The 16,375-nt window shown below is 49.4% G+C and overlaps 6 protein-coding genes across 6 annotated transcripts; 5 read left to right on the top strand and 1 right to left on the bottom strand.

The window, feature by feature from the left end:
- Positions 1-1,960: 1,960 nt before the first annotated feature.
- On the top strand, positions 1,961-3,185 carry SFC1 (putative succinate:fumarate antiporter (Acr1); the record flags this gene model as incomplete). Its single annotated transcript, XM_026762677.1, has 5 exons — positions 1,961-2,027; positions 2,091-2,138; positions 2,194-2,243; positions 2,306-2,504; positions 2,572-3,185. The coding sequence occupies 5 exons, from the start codon at positions 1,961-1,963 to the stop codon at positions 3,183-3,185; spliced, it is 978 nt and encodes a 325-aa protein (XP_026617054.1).
- A 564-nt stretch (positions 3,186-3,749) lies between these two features.
- CDV56_108999 (uncharacterized protein) lies at positions 3,750-7,252 on the top strand (the record flags this gene model as incomplete). Its single annotated transcript, XM_026762618.1, has 7 exons — positions 3,750-3,768; positions 3,842-4,530; positions 4,621-4,872; positions 4,929-5,041; positions 6,194-6,647; positions 6,707-6,775; positions 6,845-7,252. The coding sequence occupies 7 exons, from the start codon at positions 3,750-3,752 to the stop codon at positions 7,250-7,252; spliced, it is 2,004 nt and encodes a 667-aa protein (XP_026617053.1).
- A 503-nt stretch (positions 7,253-7,755) lies between these two features.
- CDV56_108969 (alpha/beta fold hydrolase) lies at positions 7,756-9,233 on the top strand (the record flags this gene model as incomplete). The annotated part of the gene is made up of 6 exons (XM_026762588.1): positions 7,756-7,834; positions 7,967-8,019; positions 8,077-8,184; positions 8,251-8,360; positions 8,425-8,882; positions 8,956-9,233. 6 exons carry the CDS (start codon positions 7,756-7,758, stop codon positions 9,231-9,233), a joined length of 1,086 nt encoding a protein of 361 aa, XP_026617052.1.
- A 311-nt stretch (positions 9,234-9,544) lies between these two features.
- On the bottom strand, positions 9,545-11,015 carry CDV56_108944 (uncharacterized protein; the record flags this gene model as incomplete). Its single annotated transcript, XM_026762563.1, has 5 exons — positions 9,545-10,253; positions 10,310-10,434; positions 10,488-10,560; positions 10,629-10,776; positions 10,826-11,015. 5 exons carry the CDS (start codon positions 11,013-11,015, stop codon positions 9,545-9,547), a joined length of 1,245 nt encoding a protein of 414 aa, XP_026617051.1.
- An 807-nt stretch (positions 11,016-11,822) lies between these two features.
- On the top strand, positions 11,823-12,453 carry RPL43A (60S ribosomal protein eL43; the record flags this gene model as incomplete). The annotated part of the gene is made up of 4 exons (XM_026762542.1): positions 11,823-11,841; positions 11,917-11,947; positions 12,090-12,254; positions 12,390-12,453. 4 exons carry the CDS (start codon positions 11,823-11,825, stop codon positions 12,451-12,453), a joined length of 279 nt encoding a protein of 92 aa, XP_026617050.1.
- Positions 12,454-13,506: 1,053 nt separating this feature from the next.
- Positions 13,507-15,448, top strand: CDV56_108881 (putative PHD and RING finger domain protein; the record flags this gene model as incomplete). The annotated part of the gene is made up of 2 exons (XM_026762500.1): positions 13,507-13,804; positions 13,902-15,448. 2 exons carry the CDS (start codon positions 13,507-13,509, stop codon positions 15,446-15,448), a joined length of 1,845 nt encoding a protein of 614 aa, XP_026617049.1.
- Between the last annotated feature and the right edge of the window lie 927 nt (positions 15,449-16,375).

The following is a 16,375-nucleotide window of genomic DNA, read 5'->3' as shown; positions in this document are numbered from 1 at the left end:
AAGCAGACAATGCGAACGAATTACTTGCTAGTATACAAGCATGGCTCCTCGACACAACTCACTGTTGGGCGTCTCGTCGAAATGACCAGGCATCCTCCCCATGGATGGTACGGCGATGACGAGAACGATCTTGAGGATGAGATGGATGTAGATGAATGGATGGGGGTAGTTGACTGGATTGAACTTCCATTCTCTAGTCCTGGTGATAGGGGCAGTCTGGTTTTCGCGATGGAGCACGGCATACACGTTCCTCTTGGAATTCACGTAGGGGCGCCGGAGAATCAGAAGCGTTCATATTTCATATCAATCGAAACGTATTGTTATGCAGCCGAGGCTGAAGGGTGGGAGGTGCGGTTTGCATGCTCTTTATATGTTTCGTTCTGAGGGTGGAGGATGAGAGAGGCCGGTGGTTATTATTATAATTCCACTGTTTCCCTAGCGTTATTAGCCGGGATAGACGGAATTGACCTGACAATAATGCAAGTACAAAGACGCAATAAAAAAAGGCGCACAAAAACTCCAGAGTACGGTATTCCGACACTCTACAATCCACTGCAGTTTGCCTACTAGTACCAGGATGCTTATCATATGGTTGCGCTTTGGGTAAAAGGTCAGGAGCGTGGGTAAACTATAAACCGTGGAAATGGTATCAAGCGTCGGAAGATTTATAGAACATCTCCGTTTCTACCTATGGTAGAAGAACGAACATGTCTGAAGACAGGATGTTTCTTATATCGTTTAGATTAGATGTCACTTGACTTATCAGAAAGTCATCTAAAACTCCTCAGTCGCAAATAATCATTAAGTGCAACGCAAAGCATTCGGTCTCATCCTCTATACAGAGTAGGCTGTCCGAATCAGGAAAAAGCCTCGGCTTAATGTTCGAGGGGTCTTGGCCCGGAATATTCCGCAGATACAGGAGAAACAACTGGGTAACGATTCTAAACACCTATCGTGAATAGATGATGGAGGTATTTCTCTAACAAAAGAATGCACGAGACTTGTATGGAATCACAAGCACTCAGGTCATGTGTAATGACGATGATGCTCAATAGTGTCACTCTAAGCATGTGAAGAGTGGTTCTTCAACATCATTGGTGCTGTGATGTAGTCATTGCTCTTCTGAGGAACTCAAACCAAATCTGTCAATTCTAGTGTAGGTTCAAGATGAATCTAAGGGACTACCAAGGGACTATCACGGAGTAAAGGCAGGTTCTGGGCACTGGGCCAGCTTTGGCCTTGTCCCGATGCCTCGGGATGATGCTATGAAAGACTGCGCAGTAGATCTTCTGCGATGACCGCCATAAAGAATGGGCAAACTTTAGATCGGTATACGCACCTGGAGATATATAAGTTAGTCGCAAGTAGCATAGCTAAATCAACAATACAGTTATTCTATCTCTATTCTTCTACAGCTTCGGCTACCCTTCAGCTCTACGTTGCGGGCGGCGGCATCTCTTCCGCTCGTCCAGAAGAGCTCCCTCCGCTTCCCCGTCATAGCTTCCCCACGGCCCCGACAGGAGAATAAAATAGACAGGACAAAGTCACAAAAGCCGCCACTGATCCCGAGACATTGAGCAATTCCCCATTCCCGAAAATTGATCACTTTTATTTCAATAAGCGGGTGACCCCAGAGTGTCCCAGCGATTTAAATACCAGGTCTGATTTGAGCCGAGGGAACTCCATACTTCCGTAACTCCCCGGATTTCTTGCGCACCTGTGAAGATCCGATATCGTCGCTTCTTTGAGCCTTTTAATTCTATATCGGGCCCAATTGAGTCATACTTCATTCTTTTTTACCTCCTTTCCTCCCTCTCTTCCAATTTCTCCTCGTTCTCTCCTCTTAGTCACGGAGGACGATCGCCGCAGGTAGCCATCGTCATAGAAGGAAGCTAGAACCTCAATTGACGGAAAAAAAGAGAAAACCGCATAGTTGAATTGCACAAACTAGTCATTCGCCATGTCCGCCAAAACTGTGCAGGGAAAGGATGGCAAAAAGCCTGCTTCCGCGGCTGTTAACTTGATTGGTAAGATGACGCCTTTCTGGTGCGCGGATATTTCGTTGGCGGTGATGCTAACATGCGACACAGCTGGTGGTGGTGCCGGTATGATGGAGGCTCTCGTCTGCCATCCTCTTGGTATGCCTATACTTCAATGGTATCGGGTTTGAAAATCAGACTAACAATCTCCCAGATACCATCAAAGTCAGAATGCAGCTCTCGCGACGGGCCAGAGCCCCCGGAGTAAGTCAAGCCGCAAGCGCTACTCAGTTTGCGCGGCCGCTGATGATTCATTGCTTCCACAGGTAAAACCTCGTGGATTTATCACCACCGGTGTCGACATCGTGAAGAAGGAGACTGCCCTGGGATTGTACAAGGGTCTGGGAGCTGTTCTGGGCGGTATCATCCCGAAGATGGCTATTCGTTTCACCTCCTATGAGTGGTACAAGCAGATGCTCGCGGATAAGGAGACTGGTGCAGTTTCTAGCAAGGCCACCTTCCTCGGTACGTGATCAATGCCAGCCTCGGTCAGTGTGTCTTTATCTGGATATGAACTAACATCTCGGACCAGCCGGTCTTGCTGCTGGTGTGACCGAAGCTGTCGCTGTGGTAAACCCCATGGAAGTCGTGAAGATTCGTCTGCAAGCGCAGCATCACAGTCTGGCGGACCCTCTGGATACCCCCAAATACCGCAGCGCACCCCACGCACTATTCACCGTGATCCGGGAAGAAGGATTTAGCACCTTGTACCGCGGTGTCTCCCTGACAGCTCTTCGGCAGGGTACCAACCAAGCCGCCAACTTCACCGCATACACCGAGCTGAAGGCCTTCCTTCAAAGAGTTCAGCCCGAGTACAGTAACACGCAGCTTCCCTCATACCAGACAACGTTCATCGGATTGATCTCCGGTGCGGTCGGTCCCTTCTCAAACGCCCCCATTGACACCATCAAGACCAGACTCCAGAAGACCCGCGCTGAACCTGGTCAGTCCGCCGTCAGCCGAATCATGGTCATTGCCAAGGACATGTTCAAGGAGGAGGGTGCGCGCGCTTTCTACAAGGGTATCACTCCTCGTGTGATGAGAGTTGCTCCTGGTCAGGCCGTCACCTTCACCGTATACGAGTACCTCAAGGGCAAACTCGAAGAGTCAAACTGGGCCTTCGTGGGCGGCAAATATGAAGAATAAGCGCAGTCTGTCTTCAATCGAGGTTGAGGGGGACCGGCCGCTGCGTGTTTTCGAAAGCATTTGATCCCATGAGCATGGTGGCGTTTTCGATTGCATTGCGATCTCACTGCATTATTTTTTTGGGTTATTAGCTTTTGATTTGATGATCGCACTCTGGGCTTTGGTTATGTGAGAGGCCTGTCGGTCGACAACAGCCCAGTTGACTTGTATATAAAGTTTCTTTTTTTTGTCTTTTGTCTTGTCATCTGTTAGTATACCAATTTCTTTGACATCTTGAATAGAATCAAAAATCAGAAAGATAAACAGATGATGCCTGTCGCGCAGATGACTAGATGCCAATAAGCAACTATCTACGATTTGTTCAAGAAGGCCTTGGAGAACAGACCACTTGCAACGCCCTCACTCTAGCCACTTTTGGCAATCGAGATACCCCGCTAAACACCTCCTCCGACTACACCGCTTCTGCCAGCTGTAAACACTCCCTAAACCTTGAGAACATCGCACAAAAGCAGTTGATAGGTCATATAGTCCTGAGATACCAGACCACAACTGCACCTACTCAAGATGCAGTCAGGAATTACAGGTAAGCGCACTTCCTCCAGAGTCCGAACGCCTCGGTCAGCTGCACTGCACTACACTGCATACTGCATGCCCAGTCCAGATTGCAGAGTATAACACACTGACCTGCCTCTCAGTCTCCTCCGAGCTGCAAAATGCATTCAATGACTTCGCCTCGGACTCCTCCATCTTCTGTCTCCCTGTAACCATCACAGCAGAGAGCCTGACTCCCCTCTCCCCTATCCGCTTCTCCTCCCCCAACGCATTCTACCCCTCTCTGTCGCAACTCTCGTCCGTGCTCCAGCCGAAAACACCCCTCTACCTGCTCTTCCGTCGCCCAGAGTCGGGTTCCTCGTCCCTCTGCGCGTTGACATACATTCCCTCCAATGCCCCCGTCCGCGCCAAGACCCTCTTCGCCTCGACCCGTGCCACGCTGGTGCGAGAACTTGGCAGCGAGAAGTTTGCGACTACCATCTTTGCAACAGAGGAGGAAGAAGTCACCAGCGAGGATGCGTGGCGCGAGAGGGATGCGGAGGAGAAGGGGTCTGGTGGCAAGGGAGATTACAGACGGGAGGATTTGATGGGCGAGAAGGAGCGTGAGCTGGAGGCTGTGCGGAGGGCGGAAGAGGAGGCTAGAAGCGGTACTCCTGGTAGGGATATTGGGATTGGCGGATCATTCGCGAGAGGTGGTTTTGGGTCTGGTGTTCAGTCTGGGATGCGGATGACTGTGGACGATGATGCGAAGACTGCTCTTGAAGGACTACAGGAGGGTGGGCTAGTGCAACTGGTACGTTCTCTGGAGTTTGAAGTGGATTTCAGAAGCTTGGTATCTTGTAATCTGTCATTGATTGCTAACTACGAGCTCTGCGAAATACAGGCCATTGACATCCCGTCGGAAACGTTCAAGCTCGCTGCTGCAGAGTCCGGTGTTGACGCGAACTCCGTCCAGACACACATCTCTTCATCCTCGCCTCGGTACACTTTCTATCACTATCCCGGAACCGATACCGTTTTCTTCATTTATACCTGCCCGTCGGGCTCGTCGATCAAGGAGCGCATGCTTTACGCAAGCTCTCGGATGTATGCCCTTCGTGTAGCTGATGAACAGGGGCTTAAAATTTCCAAGAAGGTATGATTTGCGTGACAATCACATAATTCTTTACCATCTAACAATGCGACATGCAGATCGAGGCATCTTCTCCGGACGAGATCTCAGGAGACAGATTGCAGGAGGAGGTCCAGCCCCATCAGAATGATGGACTGAGACGAGGATTCGCCAGACCCAAGCGGCCTGGAAGGTGAATTGGCTGTAAGGCTTTTCCGGGCACACTCTTAGAATATTTAGATAGCCCCCGATGTCACTGGTCAGATATGTCCACCACTTCTAAGCTCTGGAGTATGACAGTCGCCCGGAAGCCGACATATTTTGCGGAAGATGCTTGCTAAATGCGAGAAATATAATCGTAGGGTAGCAGACGCCTTGCCAGAGACTGAGTAAGGCACTGCGATCGGTCAAGGCACGGGGACAACGAGGAAAGGCATGCCGCGACATCAATGATTTCGAAAACTTTTCTTTTGGTAGAATAAATCTGTCCTCGAACTTCCCAGGTTGATAATCTTGGGACACCCATCTCGATCCTTCTCTAACCTCGTACACTCAAAACAATAGAAGGCATCACTGATACCCTCGCCACCGCAGACAATGCACTTGTTCTGGTAATTTCCGAAAGAGCATTCGTCGCAGATCCGGACAAGCGTCGTAGGTCGCACGTAGGAATCGCACACGGGGCACTTGCCGTCGCACTTGTCACAGAGTCGGCCAATGGAAATACCAGGCTGCTTGCGGCACATAACGAGATCTGGGTGATGGCGAGACATGGTTGCTGAATTCGCGCCGTCGGAGCTGTATTGAACAAGGAGGTATGTGAAAAAAAGGCTTGGAAATGCAGATTGGTGAATCTCGCCACTAATCCAAGTGATGAAGATATTATCAGTAAGACCTTTCTGAGCTTCGAGTTCTGGGCGTAGGTTTCAGGTGGTCAGGAGGGAACTGGTAGTTTATCAATCAAGAGAGACTTGATAGAAGGTGTTGGAAGGAGGAGAAAGAAGATTCCACGGAACGCCTTTTGGTGCAGCAGATCAGGCAAATGGTCCGTGCACGGGAGGTTGGAGTCCCGCCGTTGATATCGCGATTGGACTTACGATAATGTTCGTTCTCATTTTGGGGAATTTCGACGAGACAGTGGAGTGATTCGAGCGCACTCTCTCGTTGACACTCTTGTCCTTGTCATTACGAGACGTCTTGAAGCGGTTTCCTCACATTCTTTACAACTACTTAGAGATCGTGTCACGAGTTCGCTGTAACAGATATGGCAGAAGGGTACGACATCTTCTATGCTCTTACTTTTGTGCACGTTGCTTTCGCTAACTCGACGTTGATGATTACTTAGGACACTTGCTTCTGCAGTTGCAGTGCCTGATCAGGACAACTTGGCTTTATCTCCAGATGCCAGCCTCAAGCGAAGAAATTCATCCACTACAGACCCAGATCCAGATAGCAAGCGTCGCCGACTAAGTACTCAAGACGAGAAGGACCATCCAGTGGCGGATCGCAAACCTTCGTTCTCAGACAGAGCAGATCAGAGGCCAGACCGAAGAGCCAGTCGGCAAGCCAATGGACGCGATGAGGAGCGCAAGCGCGGACAACGACTATTCGGAGCACTACTCGGGACGCTTTCGCAGAGGTCCAGCACTGCAGCTCAGAAGCGTCGAGCGGACATTGAACGGAAACAACAGGATAAATTGAAACTTCAAGACAAAGAGTACGATGAGTTGAAGAAGAAGAAAAGGGATGAGCGAGCCGCACTTCGCAAGAAGGAACAGAGATACTACGAAGAGGAATCGGTAAGTGCCCTCTTGCCTCTCAGTTTACGAGCTTGCGAGCTTATGGTTGATGTTGAAAGATGCGAACCCGGCACTCGAATTTGTTGGCAATGGCACATTTTTTGAAGACGAAATCGGAGCCAGTATTGGTATGTTACATGTTTCCAAATGTCTTGGCTTCGGCATCGTGATTGAATTAATTTTTCTTTTCATTGCAGTACTACAAGCCATGGCAACTGCGGCCTGAGGACGAGGACTTAATACGCCGCCAGATTGGGGAAGCAGAAGCTACTATCTCCCAAGAGCGCGCTGAATTCGAAGCACGCTATCCGCCTCAGGAGGGAACTGAGTCAAAGGAGGAAAAAGAGACACAACCTGGAAATCAACAAGAAGCTCCGCTGCCCGACGCGGATGTCCAGGAGCCCAAAGACACAACTCAGGAAAGCTCAGACAACGCGAACGTTGAGACGAATCAAGACCTAAATACTGAAGCTGCTCTACCCGAAACTGCGCCTGTCAACGACGTCCCGGTATCAGTCAATCATAACGAATCAGATGACCATCGGGCAGCTGATGACGATGGGGGAGAGGTGGTCGAGGACAATGAGGATACGGTGATCTATTGATATCATATTGGGCCATTTCGTCTTCTTGATCATCTTCTACAATACTCTTTCCTAATGATTATAGTGGTTAGTGATCATAGCAACCACAAGAAGTTGAGGGGAAAATCAGCAGTAACGACAACCGAGGCAGTTCGGCGGCAAGAGTTGGACTTGGCAACAGACATTCTATCGTTCATGGACACAACCGAGTCTTTTCCTCGACACAAAAGAAATGATACCAGGAATTCCTTGATCTCTTGGACAATTCAGTACTCCGTAATCCAGGCACTTTCCCCATTCTTATTTGTAGCCTTGTCATTTCTGTTTAAATGTCCAATACATTCCGGCAGCTTCGAACGCACGTGACAAGACAACTGGCGGGGATCCATAGCTTCGTTGTACATAAATAAGAGCAAAAGTCGGTAGAACCTAATCTCAGGGTGGTTCTCCATCCCTTCTGCAGTGGGCACATTCGCATAATTCAAAAGTCGGATATCTACAACTGTCTGATCGGCGTTGCAATCATGATTGTTGATAAGATCAACGTCACCGGCGACCCTCGGGTCCAATTCCGTCAAGCAAGGGTCAATGGCAAGCAATACGGTATGCATCTTGGCACTTCAGCACGTGTGCACATTTTATAGCATGCGACCCGGCACTCCTATCATGATGGACAGATTATGCTGGAAGCGGCGTCGCAATCATAGCCTGACCGTTCACTAACTATATCTTCAGGCTACCTTTATAGTGAGCCAAAATCAGGCACATACAGAGCTACCATTTTCCTTGTCAGTCAGCTCTTGCTCCCCTACATACACTTGAGCGAGTGGCTAACTGTTTCTTAGCTCCATGGCTTCCCAGACCTATCGATGGGATGGCGGTATCAAATCCCCATGCTGATCGATATGGGACTGCGGGTCATTGCTCCAGATTGTTTGGGATATGGACGAACAGTATGGACTTTGATAGAACTAACTATCTCGTTCTAATATTTTATATGCGCTGACTATGTGGTCTAGGATGCTCCAGAGGATATTTCGCTATACTCTCACAAGCAGTGCGCCGATGACATCAAGGAGCTAGCATCCCAACTTGGCGCCGACAAGATCATCGTAGGAGGACATGACTGGTACATTTCTCCTGACTTCCAGCTTTCAATTCTGAAAGCGCTTATGACTGAGCATCTTTAACAGGGGTGCTGCATTTGCGTACCGAGTTGCCCTCTGGTATCCAGACCTCGTTACTCATTTGTTCACCGTCTGCGTACCGTATAACCCCCCGACTAAGAAGTTCTATCCTTTGGAGGAATTTGCAGTGACGGTTGCGCCGCATTTTGCCTATCAGTTGCAGCTGAAAAGCGGAGACTTAGAGCCAGTCATTCGTACAGAAGAAGATATCAAGAAATTCCTCAGCGCAATGTACGGCGGTCGTACTGACAAGGGAGAAGTAGCCTTTGACGCCGGCTTGGGAATACTCCCGGACAAAATGTCCCAGGTGAAACCATCGAAGCTGCTCAGTGAGGAGGTCGGTCTCCCTCCTCTTTTTAATGATTGCGCCTCTGTGTTTGATTTTCAGGGTACTGATAGCCGGGAACCTCAGGAGCTTAATTATTATGCCAAAGAGTTCTCGAGAACTGGCATTCGGGGTCCACGTAAGACTCCACCTATCTCCCTTGCCCCCAGTATTTTGTGCAATTACAGGACAGATCGCTAACGAGACCACAGTGAACTGGTACCGGACGAGAGAAGTAAACCACAAAGAAGAATTAGCCATCCTCGACCGGCGCATCACAGCCCCGGTTCTTTTCATTCAAGCACTCAGAGATGCCGCCCTTCCGGCACACCTGGGCAAGGGTATGACAAAGACCATCCCTCATTTGACCTACAAACAGGTCAATACATCTCACTGGGCTCTGTGGGAGAAGCCCAAGGAGGTGAATGGGATGATCGCTTGGTGGCTGGAGGAAGTGGTATTCTCCGATCCTCGTTTGTTCAAGTTGTAAAGGTCGCATAAAGATTGCGATGTACAGATTGTATACGACAGTATATACGTTTGATACTTCGATCATAACATGAGAGGCGTTTGTGGTTTACTTTTGGGTTGCGGTTTTCGTCTGCTTGCACAGCCAAGGTCATTAACTTGTTCAAATGAGTATTATGGCCAAACTTGGATCTCAAGACACTGTGAAAAACTGGGCCTAATGGATTTACATAACTCTGGCATTTCATCAATACGACGGGCATAACATCAATAGCCAAAAGTTCATTCATAAGGGGCAGCAGGGCAAGCAGGGCATCAAGAACGGTGGCGGCGTCAGTAGTCAAAGACCTGAGTTTCAACATGGCATCCGACTTTGTCTAATCGGTCAACAAACGGTTGTCCTAATGTTGCTGGCGTTACTATGCCGCATCGGGACACCTTCTTCACTCGCTCCGTATCCTCCAAGATGACCATTGCTGCCTCGGCAAGCAGCAAACCAGTCAATGCATACATCGACCCTTCGTACCTGAATTTGCCGAAGACACGCTGCGGTGCTACGGTCTTCTGATCAGCCGTCGCTACTGCACGGTACTCGACGCGGTCGTTGACTGAATCTTCCTTGCGCGGCCCATGACCTGGGGCGTAGACGACCTTCCGCAAGAGCGCGCGAACGGGAGGGAGGATCAGGAGACTCAAGCCGACGATGAAGGCAAAATGAAAGAGCACGCCGACAAGTGCATTTCTAACTCGGACTAATTGCCGGAAATAGAAGCGTGGCCCGTAGAATTCCGGCATCAGGGTACTGCTGCGGTGCACGATGGTGATGTCTGCTATACCCGATGGGGATGTGGTGAGAGTACCCAAGTCACGCACAGACCTAACTCCTAGGATCTTGTCTACGAGCGGCTCACTGGGAATATTCTTGGGGGGCTCGGAGGCGGCCAAAGCGAAGGGGTTCGTGGATTTGAGGATGTCGGAGAAGGAAAGGGAGTCGAAGATTGTTAGTACCGTATTTAGGGTGCCACCGCTTGCTCCGGAGCTCCTGCATAGGATCGTTAGGGGATCAATTTAATTGCATGGAGGTGAGGGTGCGCATACTTCATCTCCTCAATTGCACTGGTCACCTCTTTCGTATCGCAGGAGAGATCCTCCCGAACTCGTTTAACAAGAGACCAGGCTAAGATATCTGCTGGGGCGCTTTCAACACCGACAGATGGGATGATCTAGAATAAAGTCAGAACAAGTCACAGTGCTTGGCAAGTAAGGTGTAACTGACGATAGCTCCGTTAGACTTCGCAACTTCGTGATACTTCTCGATGATTTCCCTAACCCAGGGTGTTTCTCCAGTGCTGCACAATATGTATCTTAGTTCTCGTTCCACACATTCTCTCTCCAATAATACTACTATAGCACTCACGCATCCACATAATGAGTCCCATGCTTGGCGCACGCTTCAACAACAGGAGTGCTGTACAGGTGGTAGGGGCCCACGCAGTTGATAATGACTTTGGTCCTCTGGACGAGGGGGTCCAGTTCTTGCCGATTTAGCTGAACTGCCCGAATCTCTGAGGGTGCGTCAGCAATGAATGCATTGAATGCTCTGCCTTCAGTTACCTGGCTCGGTGCGGTCAGGATTGAGAGTCTTGAGCTCCTTTGCGATGTCCTCAACCTTTTGCACAGAGCGACCTGCTAGAGCCCATTTCAGGTTCGTCGGAAAGTTCTTGGCAATATGCTCTGCGCAAAGTCTCCCAGTGTAACCCGTCGGCCCAAGAAGAACCAAGTCGAACTCCTTGTTAGATTCCATGTCTGTAATTATATGAGGGCTGTCGGACCTTGACGATAATGTACGATTGACTGAAGGCTCAAGAAGCTTGACTATGTGATATCCGATGAATACAACTATAAAGACGCACAAGGGATATCAACGAACTCCCCAAGCACCGATTTTGAATAACTCCTAAATGGTAAACACATGGGACATCCGCGCGTACCCATTTGTTATCGTCATACCTCGGTCCTATGGGCTAACCGCAAGTAGAAACGGCTTATCGGACGTCATGTGATGATAAGATTTATTCGAAACAGCAAGCCTTTCAAGGCAGAGGTGAACTCCTTGTGGGACCAGGTGTAGAGGCGATACCAATAACAATTGTGGTCAATTCGACTGACGACAGGACAGAATCAAGCCAGATAAGCCATATGTACTTGACCCCAAAACCATGAGTCCTACGTTAGTCATGGCGATACTGTATGAGACGCTGGTTCTTCTTGGGTTGCCCTACTCCGGAGACATTCAGTAGTAGAAATGCTTGCGCATTAGCTTTCTCAAACGACGAATGAGTATATGATGCGATTTGCTGGAATTGGGGATAATCAAGTCGAGAGATCTATTTGGCCTCCCTATCATTTATCGATCTCTTTAGTTTTCTGATGCTCTACTCCGTAGAAATCATACTTCAAAAAGCATTTAGTATCACGTGATTGAATTTTCGCCAAGAGTTCGAACCCTAAGCGAGCCCACCCACAACCACTCTCTCAAGAAAGCCGCAGCCTCGATTTCGTCTTACCGACTGTATCCATCTTTGACCTCAACAGCCGCACACGAGACAAGATGACGAAGCGCACTAAGAGTGAGTGATTTTGAACGAGATAAACCACGGAGATAGGATGAAAAAAGGATAGAAATACTGACCAGATACTTTTAGAGGTCGGTATCACGGGTAAATATGGTACCAGGTATGCTTTTCGCTCTCGCACCTCGAAATCGATCTGAAGTCGTCTCCGTTTCGCTCTGCTCAATCGAAACGGAATCGAAAACGCCGGAAAGTCGGATTCAGGGGAGCTAGAACGGTTGGTTGACATGGCTTGTTCACTACAGATACGGTGCCTCCCTGCGTAAGCAGGTGAAGAAGATGGAAATTACCCAGCACGCCCGCTACGTCTGCACCTTCTGCGGAAAGAACACCGTCAAGCGCCAGGCTGTTGGTATCTGGGAGTGCAAGGGCTGCAAGAAGACCGTTGCCGGTGGTGCCTACACCGTCTCGTAAGTCGACCACACGTTCTCGCGCTTGTTCCCAGCCTTCTCGATCGCTCCTCCTTGGCAAAGGCCAGACTGGTGAAAGAAAAGCCTGGAGGATTTACCGTGACACGGATACTGACCGATGGGACTGTACTACAGGACACCCGCCGCCGCTGCCACCCGCTCGACCATCCGTCGTCTCAGAGAAATCGCGGAGGTTTAAATGTGATGATGGGATTCTCTTTCTGTTTAACGTCTGAATTAAAATCAAAATAAATTCAAAACCTGGAGAATCAGCAAGAGCACATTCTCGTAACGGATACCACTTCGATGTCGATAGCATACTTGCCTCATCGAATCAGACTTTTCAATAAAAGATTCCCACCTGACGATTTGGGTCCTCTCAACTTGTGCACCATGTGAAAACTTTTTCCATCACGTCACGTCCTACATGCAGAACGCTAGATTACATCTATGGTGATTCAGGAGCTCATTTGACTGGGAATGATCGATAAGTCTTCTGACTGCTCTAGCAGCGTTCATGAAGCAGGTGCGAGCAGAGTTCCTGCCCGTGTCTCCCCAGAATCATCCCAGAGTACTCCGTAGATGAATTCCCTATATCTTTTTCTGGCTAATTATGACAATCGACATTGATTGACCGCCAGATCAATTTGACTTTTTTTTTCGACCCAACCAGCTCAAAATCCTGGCAGGGAAGACCGGATTAGCGATAATCTGCCCTGAAATTAATCATTCAAGGCCAATTTCTTCGTTGAATATCAGGTAGGCTTTCACTACATAGGTAAATGAAGTCAACTTCACACTACAATGTCTTGAGGAATTAAAGGTTAGATATTACTTTGTTAGCTTTAATTCAGCTCTCTACCAACTCTCTAGCAGGGAAACTGTTGCACAACTAGACCAGCACGGCAAAGAGGGGGTTCTCCCATTCTGCTGAGCTGCAAGGGCAGACCATCCTCCAAGCGCCATTAATCACCGGCATGATAATGAGGAGTTTTTGCTTTGCTCTTAGCATTTGTCCTGCCTGCTGATTCGCCTGGTGGGCAGCCGGTCACGTTCCTGTCCAGGCTGTTTTGCGTTAGATCGGATTTTAGGTCCACCTTCAAAAGGCCGGCTGCTTTCTCCCCACATCACTCGACCTGCTCTCTCTCCCCTTCTCCTTCTACGCCTCTTCCCTTTGTTCTTTCCTGCTGGTTGCTCTTCATGCCTTCTCACAGCTTTCCTGCAGACAATTCTGGCACTTATTCTTCCGTTCATGGCCGACACTTGTATTGTGTGCTTAGGAGACCTTGGCGAAAGCGCCAGCGATCCTCTTGCCATCGCCGCCGAGGCCGTGCCAAGACCTGACCTTCAAGTAGAAGGCAAGTCAAGTGACGCTTCTACCAAAACAGGCGGCGTGGATGACAGTGAGGACGCAGGTCAAATCGCCCAGCTACTCCCTTGCGGTCATATTCTACACAATAATTGCCTAAAACCATGGGTCGAAAGGGCCAACAGTTGTCCTATATGTCGTCGCAGCTTCAACCTAGTGGAGCTGAGTGATCGACTCGGAGGTATGTCCTTTCACTTCCACCTCACCCCAACCTGAGGCTGTATCTTGACTCTTGGAGATTCGTGCTAACCTTCAGGGCTTTTCTGGCCTTTTCGCAGGTCCTGTCATCTCATCATATGCGGTAGAGGACCGAGTTCAAGTGGCCGATGTCGATCCCTCAATGGTCATCGATTATGTAGACGATGATTTGGCTGACTTTCAACCTTGTCTGATTTGTGGGGATGCGGACAACGAAGAGCTGCTCCTTCTTTGCGATGGCTGCGATGCTCCGTCACATACCTACTGCTTGGGGCTCGACGATGTGCCATCTGGACCCTGGTACTGTTCGCGGTGCCAAACCCAACGTGCCCGAGCATTGTCGCCCGACACCGCTAGATCTGTCAGGGCGCATGAAAGGCGATCTCGTCGCACGAGAGCACAGCAGCGCAGACTTCAAAGCAGGAATCAGATGAACTCTCTCCACTGGGCGCGAGTGTGGCAATCTGTTTGGGATCATTTGAACCTGGACCTGGACTTTCCATTCGACGATGATGGGGCTACTGAGCGTGCCCTCCAACAACAGCGCCGAGAGGAAGCCAATCAACGAGAGTTTCGAGCTTGGCAACGCCGGTTCGAGGTTGCTGAGCGGCAAGGCGGCAGCAACCGGTTTCGGGACACTGCTGCTCTTCTTGACATCGAGGCGCCACGGCCATCACGGCCTCGCGTCCCAAGAGAACCGACCCCTGAACCGGAATCTCTCGAAGAGATGAGGGCTTGGAATGCCTTTGAACGAGCTCGTGAAATTGAAAACAACCCGAGTGCAGCAAGAAAGCGCAAGGAACCAACACTATCCCCTTCACCGGAGCCTACCGAGCCGGAGCGGAAGCTCAAACGTCCACGGACCCGTCGGCCGCAAGAGCTAGCGGCTCTAGCCCTCCAAAACGGCGAGTCCTCAAGAGCTGCTGCGCAGGCTTCTGCTCGAATCAATGCTGAAGGTTCCAGCGAGCCCAGCTTCCTTCAGTCTCTCCTGAAAGAAGTAGAAGAGGCATCGAATCCCAGCGGTAGCAATTCGCATGGCCCATCTGCGCCGGTTTCGGTTGCTCCCACGGACCACAGCACTATCGGTCCATCCTCTCCCTCCATTTCGCCTGCTCCTTCCAATCACTCTTCCCCTCGACTTTCATCTACAACGCCTCCTCCATATCCGCGCAGCAGGCCCATCTCCCCCATACAACTTTCGTCGCCAACAGATCATTCGTCTCCTCCCTTCTCGCCGATTAACGACACCCGGGAAACAACACCATCGAACGTTGGGTCAAGCCGCCCACGTTCTCGAATTCCTAGGGCAGCACTACGGTTTTCAGCACGGTCAACTGAAACCTCGCCCACTCGCCCTGGTCTATCTCTGGCGGTCAAATCCGATATTCAAAAGCTGGTTGGAGGAGCACTCAAACCGTATTACCGTTCAAAGGTGGTCTCGAAGGACCAGTACACGGATATCAACCGTACTATTTCGCGAATGCTATACGAGCGAGCGGGAAATGCGCAGTCCCTAGACACCGAGGCCAAGAATAGCTTTGAAAAAATTGCCGCCGAGGAGGTTAAAAAGGCAATTGATGGTCTCCGAACGAAGGATGAAGACTCCCTTGCGGATAGTAGCTCTTAAGGACAGAGAAGATTCTTTGCAACTCCCGGCGTTTATGCAGCGATTGATTTTGTTCTGCGAGTTATAGCATACAGCTAGGCGTTCATCTCCTTCACAATCGGACTCGGCGCAGCGTCTTTGGATACCCGCTTAGGAATATGGGACATGTTGATGGTTCTACACTGGGGGACAGGATCTCTCACAATATCTTTCCAATGTATCTTCAGCGAGAGCATAGAGCATATTATGTCCTAATCGCTGGCTCATTCGATAGCTGGTACATATTTGACTGGACAAAATTCTTGACATATTGAGAGGTGTATTATTCAATTTACTCAAGGATAAAAGTCGCTCGACTCATCATCATGTGATTGCTTTCTGTTACTAGGAAGTATAGAGTATTAACTAGATAGAAACTCCGCCTGATGGAAAGAGAAGGTGAATATAATAAGTTCCAATCAAATCCATCATATGCTGAACCATTTATCTTCTCTCACCGCTGAAAATATTTTGTAATTTGTGAACAGTCCATGCTTTATGCATATTTAAGTCCATACTTCGTAGGGGATAGGATATCAGCGCGATACCCACTTCCCTCACCATCATACATAGATATTCGGGATATTCGCGGCTTCTTTGGGCATATGCGCATAATGGTCCACGACTTGCGATGAGTTGCACCGGTGATACAGAAGATCTGGACCTCGTTTGGAAAATGAAACAATTTACTCAGCACTCCATGTTATGCGCAAGACCAAATCTCATGGACAAAGCCATCCCAAGTGAATGAATTGGAGGAAATGGGAGCCTTAGTCATCAATATCATATCAAAGGAAAACACTGACCAAAGCTCTAGCTATGGAATCACACCAGCGGTCGTGCGAGAATATACACACTGACACGAGACTAGACTTTAATGCTGGACTAAGTCTGTGAGAAGAATGGACA

Source organism: Aspergillus thermomutatus (genome assembly GCF_002237265.1).
Source record: "Aspergillus thermomutatus strain HMR AF 39 chromosome Unknown NODE_30, whole genome shotgun sequence".
Classification (NCBI taxonomy): domain Eukaryota; kingdom Fungi; phylum Ascomycota; class Eurotiomycetes; order Eurotiales; family Aspergillaceae; genus Aspergillus; species Aspergillus thermomutatus.
The sequence above is the reverse complement of the archived record's forward strand: the minus strand, read 5'-3'. Positions and strand labels throughout refer to the sequence as shown.